The sequence below is a fragment of the Lontra canadensis genome, unplaced genomic scaffold, assembly GCF_010015895.1.
Source record: "Lontra canadensis isolate GAN:19392208 unplaced genomic scaffold, GSC_riverotter_1.0 scaffold20, whole genome shotgun sequence".
Taxonomy (NCBI): Eukaryota; Metazoa; Chordata; class Mammalia; order Carnivora; family Mustelidae; genus Lontra; species Lontra canadensis.
Window position 1 is genome coordinate 13,496,231 of NW_022631014.1, and position 20,416 is coordinate 13,516,646.

Genomic DNA, 20,416 nt, shown 5'->3' on the forward strand with positions numbered 1-20,416 from the left:
CTAACTCCTCCCCCCACAGAGGAGTCCGGGTGGGTCACCTTGCTACCCACAACTGTGACCCTCCTCCACCTCAGTTCCCAGCATGCCACTCTCCACCCATTACCCCAGATGTCCCACCTCACTCCACCTCATCCCAGCCCCACCAAGACCAACAGACCAGCGACCCTGTTCTGTCCCCTACCTCGTTTCCTGCCATGTGGGCATGGAGTCCACGGCCCCGCCTTATACTTACCCCCTCTGATCCCAGCCCCCTGCCCCCAGGCTCTGCCACTTTCTCCCCCAGAACCTCAACTCTGCCATAATCCAGCTCCTCTCATTCTCTATGCCTCAACCTGCAGCTCCGCCTCCCTGGAGGGAACGAGACAACACACAGATGGGTCTCACTTTACGTCTGTGACCTAGAGCAAACTTAAGTGCCCCTGTGGGAGGGTATGGCCATCCTCCTACCTTCTAAGTTGCCCTGAGACCATCACTCCTTTCCTTGCTGCCGTGTCTGGCCTCCTCAAATCTCTCACAACCCTCCCTCCGTATCACACAATCCCCCTGCTTCTGTGGTCCCTGGGATAAGTGAAGCAGTGCACGGAGCGTGCCCACAATCGTCACAGAGCCAGCTCCCCTGCGGCACTCACCAGGCACCCCATAACACCTTCGTACGTCGGGTGCACATGCACGCAGAGCAGCCCCACGGAAGGTACAACTGTCCCGGGGTCACAGTAAGGAAACTGAGGCACTCAGGTTAGGGAACTCAGGCTCAGCCCTGACAGTCTGGCTCAGGGCCACCTGCTTCACCCTGGCTCTGCCTGCTCCCTGGAGGCAATGGCTGCACTGTCCTGTCCAAGGGGGACCCTCCGCCCATGCTCTGGACCCCCTGCCCTCCTCCTACTCAGGTTCCTGCAGCCACCACCCCTCTCCTCTCTATTCCCACCAGCACCGAGACACCTTCAGAAATGAAGCCTCCCAAGGCCAGGTCCCCCTCTGGCTTCCACCCAACTTTCTGCTCCCCTTTTACTATATTCAAAGCTCTTGAAACAGCCATCTTTCCTCTCCGCCATCACTGTTCTTCTTACTCTCCCTTGAAGCCACCCCATCAAACCTTGACAAAAACAAAAGCAACGGTCTGTTTCCAGGGCCAGTCTTTCTGGACACCCCGCAGCAGTTCCACACAGCCGACAGCTCTTCTCTCCCTGGAAGCATTCCCTTCCCGTGGCTCTGTGAACTCACACTCCTCTGGTTTCTGTCCTACCTTCCTGGCTGGCCCTCTCAACCTCCTTTCCAGGATCCTTCTCATGACCCAACCTCTACAAACTGGGGTATCACAGGACTCAGTCCTTAGACATTCCTTGTATCTTCACTCACTCCCCAGCAGGACTCATTCCCACCTCCTGGCTTCAAACATCCTCTGTTCCTTGTTTGTTCTCAGCCTTGTGCCTGAACCTCGCTCAGAACCCTCAGACTTCTATGCCAACTGCCTACACATCCTCTCTACTTGGATGCCCATCTCAGAACTAAGAGACCCATGAGGAATTCGTGCTATCCCCCAGCCTGCTCCTCCCATGGTCTTGCCCTACCGTGCAAGGGCGGTGGCCGTCAGGGGCACCACGTGAACCACGGCTCCTGCAAAGCACACTTGCTTTAATCAGTCCAGAGGCAGTGACACTGTGCCACTCTGGAGCCCAAGTTTTAAAAAGGTTCCTCTGCTGCACACTTGTCCTCCTGGGAACTTCGAGTCGCCCTGTAAGATGTCTGGCTTCCCAGCCAGAAAGACCATGTGGGAAAGACACACGGGTAGAGATCCTAAGACTTCATGGAGAGACAGAGAGAGGCCCAGCTGTCTCAGCCACGTCCAGCCCACCACCAACCTGCCAGCTGACCAGAGACATGCGAGTGACTATGGACCAGACAGACAGCAGGCCCACCCAGTCGAGCCCGGCCCAGCCCACATAGTGAGAACAAACAAAATGGCTATTTGAAGCGACGACTTTTGAGGTGGTTAATTCCTCAGCAATGGGTCACGGAGACAAACAGCAGTTCTAGTTTTTATTCCTGTAGGGGCTCAGGTCAGAATCCCAGAGTCATTCCTTACCCCTCTTTCACTCACGCTCCGCATCCAGGCCATACACAACCAGGACATCTGAATCCTGTGGGGACACCCAAAATCTGCCCCTACCACTCTGCCATCACCTCTCATTTCCTCTGTGTCTACCCCTCCCCCGCTGCCTGCAGCCCACTCGCCCGCACCCCTGTTCACCTTCCACAAGGGTCAAAACAATCCCTCACAAGTAGACTGTGTTTCTTCGTTCAAAACTCTCCAGTGGCCACCACGTCACTCAGTCCCAAGTCCTTACAGTGTTCTAGGAGCTCCCTCCATCGAGCCTTGCTCTGCTGTAGTCTTCTCTCTCTCTTCCTGTCTGCCTCCTCCCTCCCACGAGCTCCAGGAGGGATGCTGGAGGTTTGCTCACTGTTGCACTCCCAGTGTCTAGAACACTACCTGGCAGGTGCATGTCTCCATAAATATGTGAATGTACGAGTTACTGTCTTTGATATCCCTGAAGTGGAGGTTCAGAAGGTCACAGACCTCCAGTTCCACCCAGCATTCTGTGGTCCCTCTCCCTGGAGGCCAGGCAGAGCACAGTCCCTCCTCCTTTTATTTTTCGCCTACATCCAACTCTCTGAAGCTTTCTTGTTGCCCTCAACATCAAGTTCACCCTCCTTCACATGACCCACAAGGCTGCGCAGGATTTGGACACCGCTATCCACTTCAGGTTCAACTGGGCCCCTCACCAGCATGCGCTGGACTCCAGTCACACTGCCTCGTGCTCTCCGGCTTTGCCCATGCTGTTCCTTCTGCCAGGAATGCCCTCTCGCTCCTTCCACTAATGCCCATCAGCCTTTGGGCTCAACCTAAATATCCCTTCCTCAAAGAGCCCTTCTGTGGCCCGCCATCTTTCTGTGGTTCCTTCTCTCTCTCGTTTTCCCTTCTAGGCTACCCACAATTTGTGGAAATGGAGTCGGTAGTCACCAGCAACTTGGGGTTGCGGAAGTGTAGCTGAGGGGGAAAGGCAGCCAGGGTGCTTTTAGTGGGAGAACCAGCTGCATGTTTTGTGGGGGCAAAGTGAAAAATGAAAATGAAAATTCCCTTACTCAAAGTTATTAAGAATTTCAAGAGATGATGCCTGGGATGGCTCAGTCATGAAGCATCTGGCTTTGGCTAATGTCATGATCCTCGGGTCCTGGGATGGAGCCCTATGTAGGCTCCCTGCTCAGCAGGGAGTCTGCTTCTTCCCCTGCACAAACCACCCCCCCACGCCCAGCTCGTGTTCACACTCTCTCTCTCAGGTAAATAAATAAAAGTTTTTAAAAAAGAAAAGAAAAGAAATTCAAGAGAGCAACAGTAGAACATTCTATCGAGCACGGGCTGCCTCTGAGATGGGGGCTGTGGGACTCCACTGGTCACACACACATGAGACTGGCCCGGTCTGGGGACCACAGTTAATTAACTCGGGCACAACATCACATGGGATCCCCAGCCATGCTGGTGACCGGTGGATGGGTCAATCCTGGCCACCTCCTCAAAGATAGGGTGGTGTACTCGTTTTATGGAGAGTGACCAGAGCTCCATTCCTGAGTCAAGAAGAGCCAGGTGCCTGCTACGTTTGTTCCCTGCCAATCTGGTACAAACTCAACGTCATGACATGGGCAAACGCCAAGAAAAGAGAAGGGGATGGTGAGCAAAGAGAGACATTCCATCAACCTATCCACGATGCAATTGAAGGTTTACCTCTTCCTGTCACAAGCATTTCAGCTCATCAACTTTTCCCTTGGTTTTTGAATAATAGCTCCTTCCCAATAAATAAGTTAGTGCACCTCGGACTAGAAAAACTTTCCTTTCAAATAGCCAACTGAGTATTCGATAAACCTAACAGTTGCTCTTCTAGGAATAGACCGGGGCTCCCGAAATGCAAAGCAATTATATCCTAACAAAATAATAACAGGAGAGGCATGGCTCCTAGGATTTATTTTAAAACAAGAGAGCCATAATGTGAGGTCTCAGAGATGCTCAACCCACTGTAACGGAGCCCTCTTGCTATTTTATTGTGTTTCTCCACATCTGACCTGGATAATTTCAGTGTCTCTGACATTCTCCTTCCTAGATCATTCATGATTCTATGTCAATGTTTCACAAATATTTTTTCATATGATCCACAATGAAAATATGTTTTACGTTGTGACCCAGTACACACACATCCATAGAACTGAAATAAAAATTTCATGGGATGTACACGCGGAGATTTTCCATGGTGTTTTACTTCATTTTTGAGAAATGATCCTTCGACCCACTACATCGGTTTTACAACCTACTAAATGGGTCACGACCCACAGTTTGGAAATGTGGTTTTAGATCATACTAGCCTATATTACCACCCACATTCCTTCCACCAGATCTTAACTCAAGCTCTATCTGAAGTGTCCACAAATCCAAAAGAGTAAAAAAGTGGCTTTTAAAAAGGCAAGCATTTAGGGGCACCTGGGGGGCTCAGTCAGTTAAACATCCGACTCTTGATTTTGGCTCGGGTCGTGATCTCAGGGTCGTGGGATCAAGGCCTACATCAGGCTCCACACTCAGCCCCTCCCCTCCTATGCTCTGACTCTCTAAAATAAGTAAATCAATCTTTAAAATAAATCTATATAAATAAAAATTTAAATGATTCCTCTAGCAAAAAGGACAGGACCGTTCTAGAGCTAAAAGGCTGAATCGGAGGGAATGAGGCAGGATAACACAGACCAGGTCTTCATGGCACAGTGAGCACAGGGCTGAGAGCGGCAAAAGCAGGGAACCTTCTGAGGTCAGGCCTCCCCAGCATGGAGCCACCATTTTCTTTAGAGTGCTACAGTCTCCCAGAATATCAGACGCTCACATTTAAATGCAGAAAACATTCCACAGAAAAGGCTTTTCTGTCCTCTTGGAGGCTCCTGACTCCTTGGTCCCCCGTAAGTGGTCAGTCACCATTTTGTCATCTTCCTCTTCAAAGAATATCTCATACTCGCCCCTCCCCTCCCTCCTGGTTCTCTGGCCTCCAGCACAGTCGGAGATGAACCTGTGGTATCCAGACCCATCACGGCAGCCAAACAACCCAACCTCTCTGACAGCAGCTTCCACAGGGAAGTGCCTTCAGTGGCATGGACCATCTCAAGCATGTCCACCATTTTCTGGCTGGCCTTCAGATTCTAGAACCTCCATTTCCCAGCACACCCTCCCCCGGTCTTTCCCCAGTAGCTGTCCATCTACCATACCACACAGTCTCATCACACAGGAAGCACTCAGTAAGGTTAAGAGTGATGTCGCGCCTACTACGAGTTCAGCACTGGGCTGGGGCCCTGCTCGCTCCCTCCCATCTCACCGCACCCTCCCAGGGAGGCATCAGGATTCAGCATATGGCTAGAAATGTAACCAGGTGGGCACCAGCTCCCCACCCCGCCCCCTCCATGCCACCATGCAACCCTTCGGCTACATATAGAATTGCTTTCCTTGCTTGCCTCCAGAACGAAGCCATGGCTCGGGGTGAGGGAGGATCTCTAGGGACCCAACAACTCGCCATCAGTAGTCAGGATACCGGGTTCTCCTAATACTGCCCCCAGGAAGAATCCTGGCTGAGCACAACACCAGGAAGAGTCAGTTGCTCTTCTACCAAACAACAGGTCTGTTTTCTTGCAGGTGGGTAATGGGATCCGAGTTCCCAACAAGCTTGCCCTTTGGGGACCAGCCGTTAAAGCTAATGCCCATTGGCAGCAGGTTATGGCCAGGCTCACGGTGGCCTCGCTCCTGGCGCCGCCATTTTCCTTCCTCCAGTTGTTCTCTCTGGGGCCAACATGCCACATCTGTCTCTACATCTTCAATCTTCTCTAGAACACAGCAGGAAACAAGGAAATCTTATCTTGAATTTTCCCTATCATCTCCTGTGCTTCTTCAGATGCTAGGACAGCAGCTCCTCTAGAGAGTCCAACGCAACACTCATGCTCTGAGATGAGCACTGATACAAAAACACCCTTTCAAATTATCCCTTGGAATATCCATGCTCAGATGCCATTTTGGCCTTTTTCCCCACTCTACTTCCCCAGTCTCACCACGGTGATGAGAATGTGAATAGAAGAGGCTTGGGGAGGTGAGGGGAGACAGAACCCAAGCCACGGGCTGCAAACCCAGTGGGACATGCCAACCTACCTTGGTCAAATCCATTCCCAGTTTGAGCTGTGAAATGAGATGAAGAATTATACTCCGTTGATCCTCCATGACGCCCAGTTCTGTCTCTTCCTTATCTTCAGTGTCACTTTTTTCATCTTCGGACAAAACCAGTTCAGGGCCCGAGTTTGGCTAAAACAAGATCATCGAAAAAATCACCAGCTGGTCCAGCAGAAGTAGGGACCCATAAGCTCAGAAATGATTGAAGAGAAACAAAGTATTTCTCTGTAAGCCAGTCCTATTAGCCACAGGGTGGAAGAGGACTCTTTTGGGGTGTAGGTTCTTACTGGGGTTCTTTTTTAGTTCTTTCAGCTGTTGTGCATGCCCATTCATTTTCCCCATCATCCCCTATTACCAGACTTCCCCCCCTAAAAAGAAAATTTCCCACTCTTCAAAAAACTATATGGGTATGAGCTCCCTTACCTGGACTGTGCTCATATAATATTTTCCTTTTAATTTACACCACCCAGAAACACTTTATATCTAATGCAAACTTTTCTGTTACTAAGCAAAAGTCAGACACCCCTGGGACAGACCGAAATTACCTTAGTTATGAGAAAATTTACTCTGAGACTATTTCTACTCACATCAATTAATATCACTACACCAAGTGTGAAAAAAAAAAAAGCCTCAGAGCTGGCATTACTTTAGGAAGGGAGACAAAAATAAAAATTAAAGGAAAAACACAGAAATTTTATAATGCTGAAACTCATGCTAGCCAACAGACCTTGCTTTCCTCGATGCAAGTTTATTAATTCAATAGCTTGATTCTGATTTTTCCAATTACATAGTGAACAGGCAAGTTAATGAGCAGAATGTACAAGAGGGATTACGGAGCACAGCATTTTCCAAGACCCCAGTATCAAGAACTCCGGCCAAACATACACATGCTGGCCATTCCTTACCAACACTCAGTGGAAAAAATACAGGGCTCTTCTTCCCTGGGATAGGCATTTTAAAAATTTCCATCAAGATAGACATTTTCCATAGACATACTTCTCAAATTATTCTCAATCACCTCTGAATGACCCCAGTTCTGGAGAGACCACTGGGAAGACCTCAGTGAATCCCACAGTGGGTAGGCTTTCCCCCGGGCCAAGAGTTGCATTTTCCCCCATTGTGTGCCTCGTCTCCAACCTCATCGTAATGTGTGTTGTTTGACATCATTGGAAAATTGTGTTGCCAGAATATACTGAAATAACTAAGGACCCCGGGCCCCCATCCTGCTCCACAGGACACTCACCAGATGACTCTGGGGAGGGGAGAGCAGGCTGCCCTGGCTCTCTGCTAGGAAGTTGGAGAAGGAGGGGTTCCAAAGGCCACTCTGCCTCTCCTCCAGCTTCACCTCTTAGACACCCACCTGCTGTGTCTCAGTGCTGCTACCAGAATGGCTGAAAGGCTAGGAACAGTAGGGTCATCTTCGGACCAACCTGCCCCTCCTGACTCTTTTTTCTCCCTCCTCCGGAGTTCAGTTTTGAAGTGTACAGTGGTCTCATTTCACTGGGAGTTTACAGCACCAGTCAGACACCACTGAAGTCAGAAAGCTCAGACCCAGTCCCTTCCAAGGGCAAAGGTGCTGCTCTTGCCACTTCCTTTGTAGTGAGCTGGTGGGTAGTACTCTCTGTTAGTAGATTTTCCTTCAAGGCAGAGGTGGGGCAGCTGGGGAAAGAGAGGACTATGCCCTGGGCTTCTTGCTTTGGGAGGAAAAAGATAATCAAAAACAAATCAAGCTACCAGCATGTACCCACACTGGGGGAAGAGGGGACTGTGGCATGCCAAGTCCTTAACCGTCTCTACAGGAAAGGGAGCCACCATCTTGAGTACAATCAGTCCTACTTGAAATTAGTTGTTCTCACTGAGTACTGAATGCAGACTCAACAAATCAATTGCTCAAGTGAGGCGGCCAAAAGCTTTATGAAGCAGAACCATCCTTCCTTCAGAAGACGTGATCTCCCATTTGTCCACAGAGGAGCACGCAGGGAAATCTCCATTCTCCGAGCTCACCTTCTCACCTGCTGCAATGTGTTTACAGGACCACCTGAGACCACACTTCCTCCTGCTGTCTGCCTTACTTGGAAATTAAACCCAGCTTGTCCTGAGCTTCTTCAGGTGGCCAGGAAGTCTTTCTGCAAGATTCTGCCACGTGACTGATACGAAGTACACACATCAATGTGCACACAAACCTCCTTAGGTCTCCCGCTTCAACCCAACATTACATTTCCTCTATGTCAGTGATGCCTCTCAGAGACGCTTGCTCGAGCAGAGAGAATGAAGGCTGGTGCACAGGCCGCAGAAGCTGACTCACTCCAAGGCAACTGGAGGTCAGAGCTTGTGGGAGCCCTAAGGTCCTGGCAGGGGAAGAAAGGCCAGGAGGAGCCCGACACACATCACTGGATTGGATCCTCGGCAAACTTCCTCAGCTTAATCAAGGATCCACAGCACTTCTCTCTGCCAGAGCTTCTGAGAATGTGCCCTCCTTCTTACAGTATGATTTGCAAAAACCTCTCCTACCCAAAATCAAGTGAATAAACACGGTTAAAACAAGGGAGGTGGGTGCCTGGGTGGCTGGGTTGAGTGTTTGACTTTGGCTCAGGACATGATCGCAGGGTCCTGGGATCAAGCCCTACGTCTTCAGGCTCCCGGCTCAGCGGGGAGTCTGCTTCTCCCTGTGTCTCTGCCCCTCCCCCTGCTCATGCTCTCTCTTATAAAATCTTTAAAAAAAAAAAAAAAGTGGTTTAATTCATTACGTTGTTAGTGAATGTCTTAGAAGACACCCCCAATTCCAGTTCTAAAAGACTGGAACTCAGTCTTTTGCAGAAAGGCGAGGCCACCCTGCATTGTGGGTCAAAAATGAGGGCAAGAGGAAGGAAGACAGGAGTATCAAACTGGACAATCCCATGAGAAAGAGGTCAGCTGGCAACGTAAATACAGCTTGGTCAGCATCCACAAAGCACCCGCTGTTAACGGCGCTGCAAGAAATCCAGAATTTAGAACAAGGCTTTGTTGGCCTTTTAAAGGCAGAGAAACTTCCCTTTTCAGGTCAAGAGTTTGTAGATTCTGCTGTGAAATCCAAAACATCGATAAGGTCACGGGATCTATAGTCCATAATCAGGCCCACACGCCCCTTCCAGACCCTCACCCTCCCACTCGCAGCACTCTGCTTCTCTCCTGGGGGCCCCTGCAGGCTCACACCCTCCAGTCCCTTGGGATTTCTGCTTGTAAAGCCATGAGCACTGCCTCCAGGTGCTCCAAGGTGGCAGGACAGTGTTTCTCAATCTCAGAAGAAAACTGAAAATGAGAAATGGTTTTAGAAATGCTGGGAAAATTCACACCACTTACTAAGCCAGAAGAGTCATCAAATTCCCCCACCCCGCAGAGATCTCTGCAAATGAGCCAGCCTAGCCATAAAAACGAATGCCAACTTGTAAGACAAAAGGGAATCAGAATATGTTTTAAAGAGTAGCAGGCTTTGGAAAAAATGAGGTTTTTAATAAAAACAAAAATTGTGAGTCAATATTTCTACCCCATGAGCACCTTAGGGCTTACGGTGCTACTAAAAATCAAATGAGTCATGTCTACGAGCAAACAGGGGGAAGGACAAGTACATTTGAGGGACAGGAAATGGCTTCATGGCAGGCTGAGGCTTAGGGACACTCCTCCATGTGTCTACAACAGTGACTTGTGCCCCAGAGCAAGGGTTCTGAATCTGGGCACTATGGACACCCCTAAAGATATCTACCACTATCCTTCACATTTGAGGTGAAAATTGTACATCTGGGCATTTTCTGGAGCTGAGGCCCATGTTCACCTTGGATTCTTGGAAGGAGATGTGCCCCTGGGCTGACGTTGGGCCTCTCAGGGACCCAAGCATCTGAGATGGGCTCTCAGGGTGGGATGTGGTCTAACCAGATAGTCCCAGCATCTACAGACGTGTTCCTGCCTTCAAGCACAGACCCCTACTTCTTCTCTGGCTCGGGGAGAACATCCGTGAGGCACCAGCTGAGGGCCAGAACAAGAAGCAAAATGATGACTGGGTTCGGTTTACATGGGTTCCACAGTCCTCTCAAGGGGGCGGCGGTTCAGGGGAAACAATGAACTTCTCTTCCGCCCCTTCTTTTTAACACAAATCTTAATCCTGCAATACAAATGCAAATTCCAAGCGAGAGGGAAATTCCAATCCATTTTATTCAATACACACATGTAACTGAACTACAGTTTGGGTTAGTTCCAGGAAAAACCATAAACTAGACATTTCATCTTCAAGGCCCATTCATTTCCCTGTCACAGGCCCTGTTCCATCCCTGCACCCGCACCTATTCCCCCTTCCTCAGACAAGTGCATGCAACCCAGCCTTCTTTCTTCAAGACCATCTCTCCTTTCTTCACAGTCCTTCAGAGAAAGCAGAGGCCGGCATAAGCAATTTGATCTACTAATGTCCTCTTTATTCATAATAACTAATAACTAATATGCCTAATAACTTAGTGTCTAAACTCAAAGGTCTGAATCCTTAGATTTGAGGTATTATGAGAGAAGCCGAGGTGGCTACATGACCCGTTTCCTTGTGAACAGGGAGGAAGGCCATGCTAGAGCCCTTAAGTCACAGACATGCAGATAGGAGGGGTCCACGCTAGTGAAGCTTGAGATGGGTGCCCACTGCCATCTTTTGTCCAAATAAGTGTCCTAGAATAGGCTTTCCTAAGTAGATAATCTCTTCAACAGAAAACAAAACCCACTGAGCTCAAATGATCTGCAGCTATCTAAAAGTATACTCAGCCAAGGACAGAAAATAGAGGCAGCTAGAGATTGAACATCAAATTCTACTCCGTCAGCAAGCACGCCGCAGCCCAGTGCTTTGAGAGCCTGGCATCTCCCCCTACGCACTGGTACCTTGGCACAGAGACATGGGGTTAACTGAGCCACACCGAAGACCACAAGCATTGTCCAGATATCGTCTTTACGGGAGAAAGGGGAAAACCCAGCCATGTCAGAAAGAGTACCTGAGGGTCACAGAAAGCCAGAAGGTGGGGGCAAAGACCCAAAGCACCACCCTCAGATATCCACCCTCTAATGTGAGAAACGTCATGAGTACAGCCGCAGAGCAAAGGGGCAACCGGAAAATGGGCTGTCCTCCTACGTACCTTACCTCTCACCTCCGCGACTACACACGACACATGATAACATGCAAGACTGGCCACCAGCACAAGTATGCTTTTGTGCACCGCGGGAGAATAAAAGTCTACAGATGGTGGTTTGCTAGAAAATGAGAGGTTCTAGAAAAAAGAGGAATGTCAAGTTGAAACATTCAAGAGGCTAGAAGGGCAGAGAGATTGGGAGAGTAGGTAAATGGAAGAGAAAGGAGACAAATACAGTAAATACTGGAATACAAGCCTGGGGGTTTACACGTCTAAGAGTGTAAGTGTGCAGGGACCAACTACTGAAACTTATTTTTTTGTTCTAATGATAACAGCATTTCTGGTGTGGATGACGTTTATGGAATCCACAAAACCAAGTATTTCATCCCTTTTATCTCTAGTCATTTTTCTCATCTCAATATTTCTGGTATATTTGACCAAATTATCACAATCATTCCTTGATCCCCATTGTGTATGTACACATTAGTAATAGTTCACATCCTAATAAGTCCGATCTAACGGTCCAAGGTGCGGAAAACTGGCATAACCATATTCAAAAACCCAAACCAACTTCATACCCAAGGCGATAGCATCGGCATAGAGCAGGGCGTACAAAGATGGCCAGCAGTCCAGCAAGTTCACCCGGCATTTTTGTCCCTTATTCCCCAATAAGACAATTACATCGCAGACTATTAAGTGCAAGACACTATCACATGCTTAGAAAAATCATTTCCCCCAAGGACACACAGACATACAGTTTTGTCATATGAATGTAAAGTGGCTGCTGCTAATGACCTACTGTCCTTCCCACGCTTAGCACTGGTGGGATTTCTTCCCCAGAAGAGTCTCGTTTGTGCCTGTCTCCAATTCTCCAAAAGCAGGCCATCTTCGCTGAGCGGAGGGTCTCTTGGTTGAACAGACAGACGCTCTCCTCTGGTCAGAAGTCATGCCAAAGAGCTTGATGTCAGACATATGTCTTCCAATGATGTCTTGGACTCCTGACGCCCTTCGGCCCTGACGCAGGGCTAGGCTGCACACATGTACGATTTTCTATGCCAGGTGACCAACTGTGCCTTGAGGGCCACCACTGTAATTAGGGGACCTTATCTTGCCATTTGGAGGTAGGTACGATGAGGCCACTGTGCGAGGGGGGGAACCCGATGGATGAGATGGCTCTAATCCTTGACAGGTTCAAGTACAAGCATGTCCACACAGCAGACTGGTCCCTGCTGCCGTTTTGGAGATGCTGAGTTGGCTGCCACTGACATCACAATCCTTCTGCCGCCTCCCAGTGGATGCGCTGGCTTTCTGGCTCTAACCACACATACACACACATTTGCCACACTTGGCTCTCACAGACTGGAAGGACAGATGCTCTTCCTGAGCAAAGGGGCCGACCTGCAGAAAGGTTCATTTTCAATAAAACACACCCTGGAAAGTAGAAGGAAGTCACTTCTGGGAAGGGGGAGAGGACGGGGAGGGGCATTCATCATCAGCCAGGAAGATCAGGCACAATTATGCCAACAGGAAGCAACAAGTGATCCTTTAAAAAATATTTGAGAGAAGCGTTCATGGCAAACATCAGACCTTTTCTCATTCCCACGTAGCTGCTTGGAAACCATTTTGAAATGAAAGCAAAAAAGAAAGGAGATGAGAAGGTGCAAAGCAAACCTTAAAAAGTACCAAAAAAAAAAAAAACCAAGAAAGAAAGAAAAGAAAAGAAAAAAGAAAAGAAAAGCAGCAGCCGCAGCCGTGGTGAAGGGCAAGGGGATTATCGTTCGGCTGGGGCACTGGAAGCAAGTGTGCCAATGACCGTCTTGGTGGCCACATGCAGTCATCCGGAGGCCACATACCATGCTTCAGCTCCTCGGGCACCAGCGGCCACCAGGAAGAGTGGGATGGGCACATGCGTGACGAGAACGCCCAAGAGCCAAGCGCTGTGTCCCATGCTTTAGGACACTCTCTCAATCAGCAAGAGCCGGGAGCTTTGCAACCCAACCCAGCACTGAGTTACCAGCCCAGCCAAGAGCTCACCAAGACTGGGTGAGAGCAAAGCCGTGCCAGGCTGTGGGGCGCTGGTCCCCAAGGCCGGAGCTGCACGAATAGCACAGGCCACATTTCCAAACCACCCCCCCACCGCCACCACCGGAAGCTGGTGAGCACCAGGATCAAAATCTCGATCGAGAAGGAAAAGGAAGAGGGCACAAAACAGAGAACATAATTGCCGTGGCTCTGGGAGGCAGCGAAGCCAGGGGGATGGCCCCAATGGAACCCCAGAGTCCACTACCTTCCACCTGTCAGGCTCCGTCTCCTCATCCCTGAAATGGAGGAGGAACTATCCCACACCTCCGGCGGCCGCTGAGAGGCCTACAGAAGACAAAGCACGGAGAGCCCTGAACCCCGAGCCTGGCCCAGAGGTAAAGCTCAGTGAGCAGCCACCACGCTCGGGAGCCTGCAGCATATACACAGGGACTGGGTGGAACCAGCGGGCGCAGCGATCTAGAAGCCTCTGTTACAGCACCCGCATCCCCTTAGCCAGCCCTCCAGATGCTGTGTGACGCTGGCCCAGCTCCTCTGCTAGGTCATCCCCCGCAACAAGGACCCAGACGGCTCTGGGGCTGTAAAGATCCAGGGTGTCCTGCATAGCCCACGGCCTTGCCCATGAGGGAGCATCACTTCTAGAATCTTCTAGAATCACTTCTAGAATCCAGGGCTGCAGCAGGAAGGGATTCTGAGACATTCCAAAACAAATCTCAGCCAAGGATTACATGCAGATTGGAGAAGCACAGGGGACAAGTACAAAGCAGCAGAGTGCACATGAGCAGTGGGCTGCCATCTGCAGCTACTTGAGTTCTCTAGAAGGCCCAGGAGAGGGAGGGACGAACCTCGTGCCAGACCCATTCTAGCCTCCCTAGGTTCTGGTCTGAGGAAAAGCAAGGGCTTAAGACATAAAAGACCTCCTTCAGATGGGCAAAATATGGGGAGCAGGAGCCAGCATTTCAAGAATTGCCAGCCCCCCAAATGCCTTGAACACCCACACTAGATACTGAAGGATACTGAAGGATGCTTAAGATGCGGTGTCTGCATTTGACTGCCCCACTGCTTGTGGAGTGTACAGATCTCCCCTGGCTCCTACACCATTCCCGAGTGGAACCCGTAAGTTCCACCTCCTCCTTGGAGACTTTGTTCAACCACGCTTCCCAGCAGCAGAGCTGGTACCTCCCTCCTAACAAGGAATTCCTAGCTCCCTGCAGGTGCCCGATCTGGCTCTCATCACCTGGATTTATTGCGACTGCATATCTGCTTTCCCGTCGGAACTGGAATGTCAGAGCTCTCTCAGCAGAGGAACACTGATTATTCGGGCAGGCTACTTAGGGTTAAAGGTTGCCACAGACCTAGAAGCCACCTCTGATAGGGCACCTGGGTGGCTCGGTCGTTAAGCATCTGCCTTCAGCTCCGATCGTGATCCCAAGATCTAGGATCAAGCCCCTGCTTGGCAGGAAGCCTACTTCTCTCCTACTCCCCCTGCTTGTGTTCTCTCTCTTGCTGTGTCTCTCTCTGTCAAATAAATAAACAAAATCTTAAAAATAAAAAAGAAGCCACCTCTGGGATCTGGGAGAAAGAATGCTGTGATCAGTCAGTATCATCAGCCAAGAACTGAGGCACGGACTGCAGTGTCTCACGGTAGTCAGCTTACCCTAGCTGAAACTCCTTCGTGACAGTCTCCCATTAGAGCTCCTGTCTAATTCCAGTTTTTGGTAGCATCTCAAAACGAAGGCTGATTTTTATAACACACGCTCGGGAAGAAAACATGTTAAGGAATGAGTGAATGAAACTAAAGAAAAAAAAAATGGGGACAACCTGAACATGCAAGAACAGAATCCGGATTTAAAATGAGAAGGACAGGGGGTGCCTGGGGTGGTCAGTTGGTTAACTATGTGCCTTCAGCTCAGGTCATGGTCCTCGGATCGAGCTTCACATCAGGCTCCTTGCTCAGCGGGAAGCCTCTTTCTCCCTTGCCTTCAGCCCCTGCCCCACTCATAGCCTCCCTCTCTCATTCTCTAAAAAAAAAAAAAAAAAGAAGAAGAAAAAATCTTTAAAAAGAAAAGGACAGCCAGTCATAAAAGATCACATATGACATGGTTCCACTCTAGGAGACGTCCAGAACAGGCAGATGCATGCAGAAAGAAAGCAGGTTAGTGGTTGGCAGCGGCTGGGAGGATGGGCAGAATAAGGGGTGACAGCTGAAGGCTACACGGTTTCTTTTGGGGGTGAGGAAAATGTTCTAAAATTGACTGTAGTGATAGTGGGACTTATCTGCAAAAACAGTGAAACCCATGGAATGGTACATTTTAAATGAGAGAGGGGCACAGCATGTGAATTAGACCTCATAAAGCTGTTATGAAGAAAATGAAAATAAAAATATAAACAAAAGAACACACAATGCAAAGTCAAACAAGAGTAGAAAGAAGGTCGTGGCCTGGATGACCAGAGAGGCACACTCGGAGCTGTCACCAAACGGCAGTGCTCAGGGCAGCCAGAGGAAGGAGGGGACGATTTAAGAGAAGGAGCGGTACCGATGTCCAGGCACTTTGGCGGAGGTCGTACAGCACATGGCTTTAACCATATGGCTCAGACTCATTCCCTTGGGGAGCCCACCTGATGCCAGGGCTTTCCACCATTTATTCACTGATGACCTCTAATTTCTAGCTCAAGGTCAGCCTTGTCCTGGAACTCCACTTCCTGCATCACTGGCCTGCTCACCATCTGCCCCTTGAGCCACCTGCCGTAGACAGGATTATAGTGTCCCCAGAGGTCCATATCCTAATCCCGGGACCTGTGAATGTTACCTCCTGTGACAAAACAGGCCTTCTAGAGGTGATTAAGGGCCTTGAAACAAGGAGAGTGTCCTGGATTTTCCAGTGAAATCATAGGCATCCCGTAAACTGGAGACCCTTCCCTGACTGCAGTCAGAAGGGGGTGTGCCAACCAAAGGATGGTCCGCACGATGAAGACAGAGGAAGGAGCCACAGGCCAAAGAAAGCAGGCGTCCTCTAGAAGCCAGGAAAGGGAAGCACATGGATTCTCCCCTACAGCCCCCAGGAAGGGTCCCTCCTCTTCCTTCCTTAAGTAGGCACATCAGGCTCTCTGTGAGGCACGGTAGAGGAATACGAAAATGGTTGTAGTCCTCTTGGAACCCAAGGCCTTGCTGGGCAGACCGTGGTTTGGTTTTGGGGTCCCCCCATGGGATCACACGGTGAGCTATGACAGGGGCCCCGGGAAAGCAGTAAGATGGCGGCCGGCGGGTAAGGAAGCGAGCAAGCCCTGACGGCAGCAGGTAGAACCGGAAACAAACCTGGACTGGCCAGAAACGGCCTGCACATGGGAGTCACCAGTAGGCCACGGGCAGCATAACACAGTGCAGAAGATTCGTGCAGGCGGGCAGCATTCATGGGTGAGAAAGCCATCATCATCTCACCTTCCCTCCTCTCTCATCCAACACAGACCCAGGAAGTGCCCCACCAGCTTCCTGACTTCTCCACTTTGTTCACCACACTCCTGCCCCATCAACCAGACTTGAGACCTGCAGGTGCTTGGACACCTCCCAGCGCCCCACCATCCAGACACCTACCTGCCTGGTCAACACATCTCCCCCACCCTCATCTCTGCCATTGCACTGTAGACCTTAGACACTTAACTGTATGATCCTAACAGTGTGCAGACTCTTCTGCTCCTTCCTCTTACATGCTGCCTTGTGTTTTACCACTAGAATGTTCTTCCCCAAATACCCTCTTCTCTGTTCTAAAGTCTTCAATGCCATTCCACTGCCCGGAGAGGCCTACGATCCAGTCAGCCCAACATGTAAGTCCCTCCTCAACCTATCCCTTTCTCCCTTTCCTTCCGGCTCCTCACCAGAACTCCCTTCTGCCTAGACAATTGGCGGCATCCTTATGGCACCCACTAGCCTCTTACTGCCCAGGGTAATAGCCACTGGCCACACAATCAATTAAAAATAAATAAAATTTAAAATCCACTTCCCCAATGGCATTAGCCACACTTTAAGTATTCACCAGCCACACATGGCCAGTGGCTACCATATTGGTCAGCGTACAAACATTCCCGTCATTGCAGCCTATTGCGTTGGATAGCACTGCTCTATGCTTTTCATACCCTCCCCGTTCATTTCTCTGCCTTCTACCACTTGTTCTTTCTCTGCAAATACAGCTCCATGCTATGATACAGACTCCAGTGACTCTAGGTCAGGAACAATCCCTCCCTCGTCTACAACCCTATGGGTAAGCTTTGCCACGGTCACTCACAGGCCACTGCCAGGCCTATCTCTCCTTAACTCCTTGGTAATCTAAAGCTCACTGAAAAGAGGTCATTTTGGAAATCTGACAATTCCTAATAAAGCACAAAAGGACACTTTTATGAAAACTGTCACGTCAGAAACAAAATGATGAAGGAATGATGTCCTGGGGGGTAACCAAAAGGAATAAAAGGATTCTAGACCAAATAACTTAAAGGAATTCTACGATCTTATGATTTGCTTCTATTGTAACCATGGAGGGACACCAAGAATACAACTCTGACTTTCTCTAGCCACAGTTTAAATTATTATTGATTTTTGCTTCGTGCTGGGTGATGGATTTCTTCTGATTCTGCAGATGGTAAATACCTTTATTCAGAGAGTAAACGTAATGAGACTCGGGCCGATGGCACTATGTTAGAGAAGGCTTTCAGACTCTACACTTGACGCCACTAATTACTAGATTGCCTTGCTATTTCCACAAGTTCTGCACAGTTCTGCACCAGAATACTTGAAAGAGACAGAAGAAAGATGCAAAGTAATGAGGGCATGCAGAGCAGCTGTGAAAGAAGCTCTGACTCAGGCCTAGGGAATGTGTGGTTCCCGGACCTGTGGCCTTGGCATCACTAGGAACCAGACGACCAAGACTATCAAGAAAACCATCAGAGATAACCTAGTCTAGGGGCCCGTCCCAGACTTACAGACTCCAACTCTGGGGCCAACGAGTCCAGAACTGTAGATGTTTGGGGATTTTTTGGCTTCTGTTTTTTAACTGAAGTATAATTTATATATGGTGCAATAAGAGACCTTAGTGTATAGTACAACATGGGTTATGAGAAACCTATTGCTTTATACACAACTCATTTTTGTTTTGTTTTGTTTTACCATCTTAACTGTTCTTAAGTATCACCGTGTTACCTGTATTTATTCTGTTGTGCAACAGTTTTCTAGAAATTTTTCTTCTTCCAAACTGAAACCCTAAGCCCACTGGATAACTTCCCATTTCCTCCCCCACAGCCCCCCCCCCCCACCCAGAACAAGTATTCTGCCAAGCCCTCCAGGCGCTTCTGATGTGTTCCAGCATTGGAGAAGCACTGCTGTAAACACTGAAGGCCACAGGGGCTGCAGGGGACAGCACAGAAAAGCAAGCAGGCATGTGAGAAGCCTGGCACCCAGGGAAGACAGGCAGGAGATGGGACTACTGGCCCCTCTGGTTCTCCAAACCCAATCCTGAGTGCCTCTTGAGGACACAGCACCACCTTGGGCACAAGGGAACCCAAGCATGGACAGATGACAACTGTTTTTAAGAACCTGTGTAGGCACAAGCTGAAGAAACAAACCATCTTTTCTCAGCATTAGATCAGGTTCTGGAAATTCCACATGACAGCCCAAAAACGGAAATGGAAAGCTATAAACTTTGAAGGGAAGAGGGCGATGGTATCTTCATCAGTGGCCCCACCAGGCGGTCCTTTCATTCTGACGCTGAATTTCATCCGCCCATTTTAATCATTCATGCCTCTCATTTAGAAAATCCCAAATGATTCTTTCCCATGGAAATCTTGGAAGGGTATGATAACACAAAGGAAATAACCAGGGGCACTGCAAACCACAGAACAGTTTTGATTTACAAGTCATTAAAAGCATGAGGCATTTACTGTTCTTTGCAGGCAAAAAGGGCCTGCATCATGAATAATGGAAAAAGCAAAGTGCATCAAGGACTCCGCTGCAGACACTGTTCTCTGCAGGCCACACACACCCACGTTCACCAAGGATTTCCTGTGTCCCGAGGCACCTAACAGGATGTACACCACCGCATCCCAGCCCTCCAGGATCTAAATCATGCAAATCTACGCCATTTCACTCCAAAAGGCCGAGTTTCTGGATTATTATTTCCTGACTCTCAAAAGAGAACCAATGATTTAGTGCTCTAAGCACATCAGGAATTTTAGAAACAACGCAAAGCTTGGGCAATTTTGGACTTTTCCCTTAACTTAAAAAGAGCTCTAGTCTATTTCCATGACATCCAGATTTTGTAACTACTAACGAACAGAAAAGCATCCGGGAAAAACAGGTAGATAGTGTTTGTAGGGAAAAAAGAAAAAAAGAAAGAAACCAGAACAAAACCACCACAGCTCTTAATTCTATGATGAGGAAGCAGCAATGAGACACTATTAAAGCTACAATCTCCAAATCCCACTCAATACCTTCTGGCTCAAATAGCAGGCTTTTCCTTTGCTTCTTAATTTGCATTATGTATGTCCATTTCTCTAGCCACTGTGACCAAGGGTATTCAAAGGAAGTTTCTTTCTACTTTAATTCACATGTGAATTGATACTTAGGATCTAAGAGGGTAATTGTAACCGTTCATATTTTCCCCCATTATCCCCACCACCGTAAAATCCAAATGAGGCTTACTATGTCTTCTACTTGAAAAACTGTCACGTTATTGCACTCTGCATTGCCCCATTTTCAAATGCTTCATTCAGTGAAAACTTCAAAGGCAAATTTGTGAGACAGCTGTAGTCACCCTAGGGGACCATGAACACGTGCAGTGAGCACTATTAATGATCAGAACTGTGGGTTATCGTGTTTAGCACAAAAATAAGACAGTGAATTTTAAGGTGTACATGTACTCTGATGGGACCTACACTCTTCTAAATACTAAGCCCCTGTTTTTGTTGGTTGTTTTATTTTGTTTTCTTTTTAAGCTCACCCTGATGCAGTTTCCACTTCTAT

At 48.8% G+C, this 20,416-nt stretch overlaps 1 protein-coding gene across 4 annotated transcripts in view; it reads right to left on the reverse strand.

Annotated features, from left to right (window-relative positions):
* Positions 1–20,416, reverse strand: part of OSBPL10 (oxysterol binding protein like 10) — a 302,022-nt gene that overhangs the window by 29,180 nt on the left and 252,426 nt on the right. For all 4 annotated transcript variants that reach the window (XM_032861033.1, XM_032861034.1, XM_032861036.1 and 1 more), the window contains one exon: positions 6,221–6,370. In XM_032861033.1, coding sequence (XP_032716924.1) covers positions 6,221–6,370 — 150 coding nt within the window. The remainder of the gene's footprint in view (positions 1–6,220; positions 6,371–20,416) is intronic.